The 7,627-nt window shown below is 54.4% G+C and overlaps 1 protein-coding gene across 1 annotated transcript in view; it reads left to right on the top strand.

The window, feature by feature from the left end:
- Positions 1-850: 850 nt before the first annotated feature.
- HAUS5 (HAUS augmin like complex subunit 5) overlaps positions 851-7,627 on the top strand; it is a 10,360-nt gene continuing 3,583 nt past the window's right edge. The window contains exons 1-14 of the mRNA XM_007954882.1: positions 851-948; positions 1,665-1,727; positions 1,815-1,847; positions 1,983-2,007; positions 2,634-2,739; positions 3,039-3,198; positions 4,993-5,062; positions 5,153-5,235; positions 5,766-5,823; positions 5,983-6,107; positions 6,317-6,380; positions 6,491-6,621; positions 6,801-6,963; positions 7,166-7,264. Of these exons, the coding sequence (XP_007953073.1) occupies positions 851-948; positions 1,665-1,727; positions 1,815-1,847; positions 1,983-2,007; positions 2,634-2,739; positions 3,039-3,198; positions 4,993-5,062; positions 5,153-5,235; positions 5,766-5,823; positions 5,983-6,107; positions 6,317-6,380; positions 6,491-6,621; positions 6,801-6,963; positions 7,166-7,264 (1,278 nt within the window). The remainder of the gene's footprint in view (positions 949-1,664; positions 1,728-1,814; positions 1,848-1,982; positions 2,008-2,633; positions 2,740-3,038; positions 3,199-4,992; positions 5,063-5,152; positions 5,236-5,765; positions 5,824-5,982; positions 6,108-6,316; positions 6,381-6,490; positions 6,622-6,800; positions 6,964-7,165; positions 7,265-7,627) is intronic.

The raw sequence follows: 7,627 nt of genomic DNA on the forward strand, positions 1-7,627 counted from the left end.
GAGGAAATAGTGGCAACTTAGGCAAGCATGGCGTCATGTGGGCATTTCACAGGCCCCTGTCTGAGGCTGAGCTTTCCTAAGCTCTGGGCTTCACACCCACTCACTTCCCCAGCCTGTCCAGAGTTCTGTCCTAGTCTAACGGGCTCTCCAGAACTCCAGCCCTGGTATCCAGTACTTTCTAGGGCATCCTACATACCTCTCACAGTCCTCCCTGCTGCTTATTCCGTATCATCTCTATTTGGTGGTATGCTTATCACCCCCACTGAATTGAGCACTATATAGGAGGACCAGGGCTTTCTTGGTTACCACTGTGTCCCTAGCAACACTCAGCACAAGGTCAGCTCCATGGACGTTCGTGGAATGGTTTGCATGAATGAATTCCTAGAAGAATGCATGCCAGGGAGATATTAGGGCCATACTATGTGCCCTCTAAAATCAAGGACCAGTATGACCAACATCCTCTCGTCTGGTTCTCGTTCTTCAAAATAATTCAAACGCGTTTTGAAAATGGTTCCTGTCCCATTTGGTCAAGAAAATCAAAAGTGGAGCGCGGTTCTCTCCGTGTTCTCCGCAAAGCGAAGACACTAAATGCCGCAGGGTCAGCTGGTAGTGAGCAGGAGTACCGTGAAATGAAAGCAGATCCCACCGTTTCTCCAAGTCCCCTATCAGCTGGGACCCAAGCTGGAGTGAGAGCCGAAAAGCCCAGCAGGGCAGGTACGAGATACTGAAGCACCCGGAGCCTGTAGCCTACAGGACAGCCTAGCGCCTCACTGCTGGCGCGTCAGTGACGTCAGAGGTCGGCGCCACGCTTGAATAGGATACGGGAGGCGGCTGCTGTGGGGTTGTTGACATGGAGCTAGTACTGGAAGCGCGGGAACTGAGTCACTGGGCCGCCGAGGAGATGGGGGCGCCCACGACAGCCCGGGCCCCGGAGGCGACATTACGCAGGTGAGATCCACCCCGGAAAGGAGCACTCCCTACCCTGAAGATAGGGACTCTGGGAGTGAAGACCCCACCCCTCATTGAGGAGGCGCCTCCCTTTCCTCCGGCCCAACCCTGAGAGTAGTAAGTCCGAGAAAAAGATTCCGGATTTGAGTGAGGATACTGTAACGGTAACCCCCACACTCCGTCCCCCATCCCTTGAGGTCTGCCCGTAGGGACATCCTTAACACCAGTGAAAATCCTACGTGAGGTGGTGAAGACCGTCTCCGTGTGGAGATAGAATCTCCAGAGTCAGGATGCCCGTCTCCCACCTCCCAGCCATCGAGGACATTCGGGATTGAAGGCCACCCCCCTAGGGACTGTACCTATGGGAGTGATGACCCATGCCTGGCAATGGGTGGAGCTTTCTAGCAGTACCTTTCCCACCCCCAACTCTGGAAGTCACTGGACATAACTATCTCCCAGGAGAAAGGGGGATGCCACCAGAGAATAAAAGTACCCCACATTCATACCCAGTGAGAAACCCACCCTCTCAATGACTGAAAACTCCCCAGAAGGGAGAATCTTACCCTGAAAAGTACAGACATACACACACCCAGGAGTGAGAACTCGCGAGTAAAGACTTTCCCTACCATCACTACCACCACCTCCAACCCCAGAAGTGAGGGTTTTCCACCTTGTGTCATGTGCCCCAGGCATACCCTCACACATTGTCCCCACAGGCTGTGTCTGGGCCAGGGAGCCGACATCTGGGCCTACATCTTGCGGCATGTGCACAGCCAAAGGTGAGCCCAGCTGGATGTGGTGGGCTGCAGCAAGGGAGACAAGTGAGTCCCACAGTAACTCCTTTTCCTCCTACCTCCCCACCGCAGGAGTGTCAAGAAGGTTCGGGGAAACCTGCTCTGGTAACTGATCCTCAAAGCTATCCCTTCCTATTTTCCCCAGTCCCATGTAGCCCCATTCCCACCCATACCCTCACACCTCCTGCCCTCCCTGCCAGAAGCTCCTGTCATCTCCTGACTGTGGTTTCATTTCCTTAGGTATGGCCATCAGGACAGTCCAGAGGTGAGAATCATATGCTGCAAGATTCTATTCTTTTTCATCCCAAAAGGACTTGTAGATCATCTACTCTAAGCCCAGCCCAGTGCTGGGTGATGCTGGTGACACTATGTTACAATACAGTCCTAATTCCTACACGCCCTGCAGTCCAGGGACAGACAAATATAAGCTGGGGGGAACGGAGGGGCCTAAGAAGTGGGGAATGGGACATCCAGGCTGGAGAGAGGATACAGGAAAAGGGGCAGGTTTAAGACAAATGCTGAGGCCAGCATGGGACTCAGTAGATGAAGGTCCTGGCAATATCTATGGGGAGACTTCAAGGAGGCTTCAGGACTCCTGGGTGTAAGGCTCAGGGGGAAGGTCAGAGCTGGCTCAGAGATGTGAATGTCATCAGTGCAGAGACTGGGAACAGGCTATGAGGATGGGTGAGACAGGCCCAGGAGGAAGGAGAGGCCCAGGACAGCACCTTAGTGCTCCTCTGGGCCAAATTCTGTGTCAGGGACAGAAACTTCTTAGGAAACCCTCTACCACCCTTCCCTGGGCAAGATGAGGAGCCTAGTGCTGCCCAAGGGGCAGTTAGACCAGTCTGCGCCCAGATAAGACTATATCTGACCTTGTACTGACCCCACAAGGCCCATCGGAAGTTGGAGCTAGAAGCCACCATAGGCCGCCTGCGGGCAGAGATCCAGGAGTTAGATCAGAGCCTGGAGCAGATGGAGCAAGACACTGAAGCTCAGGGTAACCCATGGGGCTGGGCAGATGGGCAGGGGAACCCAGAGTTGGGGAGGTGTTTGTGGCTACCCCATTCCGCCCCCAGAGCCCTGGTGGCACTATGGTTGAGTGCTTGGCTGCTAACTGAGAGATTGGCAGTTCAAACTCACTAGCTGCTCCACAGGAGAAAGATGTGGCACTCTGCTTCCAAAGATTGCAGCCTTGGCAGCCTATGGGGCAGGTCTACTCTGTCTTCTAGGGTCACTGTAAGTGAGCGTAGTCTCGAGGGCAGCAGGCTTATTTGTGTTTCTGTGTCCCTCCCACAGACATAGCCTTGGAGCAGGCTCTGCAGGGCATGCAGGATGCTCAGCGCCGTGCTCTTCTCCTTCGAGCCCAAGCCAGGGCCCTGCAAAGACAGCAGCACGGGCTCCAAGGTTCCATGCAGCGGCTGCACAATCAGCTCAGGCGCCTGCAGGATATGGAGAGGTGGGCCTCGCGTGCCCAGCAGCAGCCCTCACGGGCTGGGCAGCTGTGCATTCTCCTTCGAGACACCAGTGCCCTGCCCCAAGCCCTGCTGGGGTCCCAGAACTCTAAACTCCCACCTCTTCAGGTTTAAGCTCCGTAAAGCCAGGAATCATTGGTCACTGCTGTATCCCCACTGCCTAGAAGGGTACTGACTATGTCTAGCACACAGCATTAGAGAAATACCAGTAAATAAGCCAATGTGCCTGCCTTCATGGGGCTCACACTGATGGGATATAGGGGAAAACAGATCACAAACTAGGAAACAAATAGATAAATCATGTAATTTCATGTAGAGCTAAGTTCTAGGAAGAAAAGGGGGTGAGGTGATGGAAGGGAGAGGGGAACGCTGCTTTAGCCAGGGTAGCTGGAGAAGGCCTCTGAGGAGGTGACATGTAGCTGGAGGAACAGCAAGAGCAGAGGCCTTGAGCTGGGAGCGTGGGAAGAATGCCCAGGGCCAGTTGAGCTCAAGTTTCACAGATGAGAGGGGAGAGCAAGAAAAGCGAAGTTGGAGGGGTGGGTAGAGCATGTAGGAGGCACTGGGATTTTACTCAAAGACTCTGGTTTCAGGCCCTGGCTGGGGCAAAGTATTTAACTTCTTTGTACCTCTGTTTCTAAGATCTACTGTACTCATACTGTATTCATACTGTATTTCTAAGATCTACTGTATTTGTTGCCTAGGACTGCTATGACAAATCACCATCAACCAGGTGGCTTAAAAAACAGACTTAGCCTCTCAAAGGTCTGGAAAGTAGAAGTCTGAAATCTAGATGTCGGCCCGGCCACACTCCCTTAGATGGCTCTAGGGACAGTTCCTTCCTTGCCTCTTTCTAGTGGTTGCCAGAAGTCCTTGGTATTCCTTCGTTTATAGCTGCATCACTCCAGTCTCTGCCTCCCTCTTCATAGAGCCAGCCAGCTTCTCTGTGTGTCTGCCTTCAGTCTGATTTCCTCTCCTTCATTTTGTAGACCCCAGTTAATGGATTTAGGTCCTACTCTAATCCACTGTGATCTTGTACTTTTGCTAAGACCCTATTTCCAAACTAGGTTACATTCTGAGTTTTGTGGTGAACGTAAATTTTTGGCAGACACGCTTCAACCCATCACATCTGTAGAACAGGGATGACGTGAATCCTGCCTCGTAAGGTTGCTATTGTTAGCTGCTTCAAGTCAGGCCTGACTCGTGGTGACCCTGTGTGCTACAGAGTAGAACTGCTCCACAGGCTTTTCATGGCTGCAGTCTTTTCAGAAGCAGATCACCAGGCATTTTTTTTTGTGGAGCCACTGAGTGGCTTTGAACCACCAACCTTTAGGTTACCAGCTGATTGCATGTTTGCACCAGTAGGGTTCCTTACCTCATGGGGTAGATATGATGGTTAAGTGAGTTAAATCATGTCAAGTGTTTAGAAGAGTGCCAGTTAGCTATTATTCTGAGTGTGATGGGAGAGCATCACTGTTGTTATAGAGCGTTTTAAGCAGAACAGTGACATAGTCTGCCTTAGGTCTTAACAGGATCACTTACTACTGAGTGGAGAACAGACTTGCAGGGGCAGGAGCAGGAGCAGGGCGATGAGTGAAGAGGTTAGTGTAGAAGCACAGGTGGGAGGTGACAGCAGCAGCAGCGTAGTTTGGAATGGTGGCCCCTGGGATTCAGGTGGCGCCAGTGACCAGCCTTGCTGGGAGAGGAGTGCATGGGACACAGACACTTGTCCTCTCAGCTCCCAGCACAGGGACCTCAGCCCTCACTGCGCTTCTTTATAGGAAAGCCAAAGTAGACGTGACCTTTGGACCCCTGACATCAACAACCCTGGGCCTGGAGCCTGTGGTCCTGGTATGGATCCTGGGCCATGGGGGAAGGTGTGGAGATCTTGGGCTAGCTGGATCCCTGGGTCCCCTTCACACCCCATTGTCTTCTCCCTAGCGTGATGTCCGAACAGCCTGCACCCTCCGGACCCAGTTCTTACAGGACCTTCTGATTCCCCCAGCCAAGGGAGGCAGCAACCTGTGAGTGTCCCCCAGTCCCCCAGAGGCCCTGCAAAGAGCCAGGGCTTTGGGGATCACTTTTTTGTTAATTCCTCAAAACACTGAGCTTCTGGCCTGCGTCAGCCCTAGGCCCTGCCCTGACAGGACTCCTAGGCTGGGAAGGTGGGGGTAGGGATGAGGAAGACCTACCCCAGACAGTGACAACCCGGGTGAATAGGGCTGTGGGGGAATGCCTGGGAGGCTCTGGGTACCCCAAAGAGGTACCTGACCCAGCAAGGGGGGCAGAGAAGGGCTTTCTCTGATGATGGAGCTTAATTAGGGTAGAGGGTCAATAGACTATTCCAGGTAAACCACACATGCAAAGGCCCAAGGCAGGCAAGTTATAATTGGCAGCTATCATTGAGCAACTCAAGTCTAGCAGGCCTAGGTGGGTTGGTTTCCTCATCTGTAAAATGGGGACAATGGCAGCCCCTACCTTAAGGGTGACTGTGATAATTCAGGGATAATTGGTATAGCCTATAACATTCTCTGTCCCCCTACGCAACCCACAGGACCCCTCATGATGACCACTTTGGAACTTCCTACCAGCAGTGGCTTAGCTCAGTGGAGGTGAGGAGGGAGATGGGGGGACTCTCAGGAAAGAAAAGGCCACACCCTCCAGCCCCATGATCAAACCTGAGTTTGATCCCTACCCCTATCCCCATGGGGTCCCAGCTCAGAGCCCGCGCCTATCCTTCCCCTGACTTTACCCTCCACTTTCCCCACCAGGCACTACTGACAAACCACCCCCCAAGCCATGTCCTGGCTGCTTTGGAGCACCTGGCTGCAGATCGGGAGGCAGAGATTCGATCCCTGTGCTGTGGGGCTGGGCTCCAAGATAGGGAGACACCCAGGTATGTAATGGAGTGCCCCTGCAGTTAGGGCAGGCAGGTTTGTGGGTCAGCTGGCAAGAGGTGTAGGTCAGGCATGGTGACCTGCTGGTGGGGCTGGGACTGAAACCCAGCACTCAGTCTGGGGCACTGGGCTGAGATTGGCTCTTCTCAAGTGCTGAGGCAAGGGGCCAGACAGGGCTCCCCCTCAGCACCTTTGACCCCATCTCCAGACCCCAGGCACTGGACCAGTCAGACTCCAGCCAGGCCCTGCCGTCCATGGTGCATCTCATCCAGGTGACCGAATGCACTCTGCCCAGGACTTTACTCTTAACCCCTCCTATCCCAAGATCTACTCCCCACCCCCATAGACCACGCCCACCCTGACACTGTGTCTGCCTCCCCAGGAAGGCTGGCAGGCTGTGAGTATGCTCATCACCCAGAGGGGCTCCCTCATGAAGGAGCATCAAGTCCTGACCCAGCAGCTCCAGGGCCTGGTGGAGGAGATAGAGAAAAGTAACCTAGGATCCAGGGAGAGGTGAGGGGCCTCCCTCGGCAGAGGTGTCTAGGCTGTCTGGTGTCGGAATACTGCGCTCTTTCTGCCCCTGTTGCGCCATCTCTGCCTCCTGCCCTCTGGGCTTCTCTCCCTACAAATCTCATCTCTCCCAAAGTGTGGGCTTCAGTCACCTGCCTTTCGTCCACTCTGCTTATTCCCAGGCAGGCACTGGTGCTGGGACTTCGAGGCTGTGGGCTATGGGCAGAGCTCAGAGCCCTGCGTGCCCAGAGCCAAGAGCTGGAGGAGGCTGCTGGGCAGCGGCAGCTTCTGCTGCGGGAGCTACAGGCCAAGCAGCAGCGGATCCTGCACTGGCGCCAGCTCATGGTGAGGGGCAGGACCTCCCTGAGATGGAGCAGGCCCCGAGTGAGGCCTGGAGCCTTGTGACCAAGAACCAGGCCTCCTGGTAGTGGGGAAGAGCTAGGGTGAGGTTCACAAAGTGAGATCCCCAAGAGCAAGCAGGACCGTGGTAAAGGCTGGGAGGTGGGAAGGAAAAACAGCAGGTCTCAAAGGCCTCCTGGCTCCCCAGGAGGAGACGCAAGAACAGGTCCGCCTGCTCATCAAGGGAAACTCGGCCAGCAAGACCCGCCTGTGCCGGAGCCCTGAGGAGGTAAGCTGGGTCTCCAGGCTGAATTGGGGGCTGAGGTGGGCTAGTCTGTATCCTCTGGGCAGAAGGCAGCAAGGATAGGACTGGTAGTCTCAGACTCCTTGTTCTGGTTCCCTAGTGCCACTCTGACAGGAATATACCACAAATGGGATGGCCTTAACAAACAGGAGTTTTATTCTCTTACAGTTCAGGAAGCTTTAAGTCCAAGTTCAAAGTGCCAGGCTCTAGGGGCTGCGTGAAAGCCCCTCAACCTTGGGGTCCAGCTCTGCCTGCTGCTCCCTGCCCATTGGAGCTAGAGGCATTTCTTCACTCAGACAGCTGCTGGCTGCTGAGGCTGAGAAGCCCCAAGGTTGACAAGTAAAAAGGCACAGTCCCGATGTTACC

The sequence above is a fragment of the Orycteropus afer genome, unplaced genomic scaffold, assembly GCF_000298275.1.
Source record: "Orycteropus afer afer isolate SDZICR_OR568_19922 unplaced genomic scaffold, OryAfe1.0 scaffold00476, whole genome shotgun sequence".
Lineage (NCBI taxonomy): Eukaryota > Metazoa > Chordata > Mammalia > Tubulidentata > Orycteropodidae > Orycteropus > Orycteropus afer.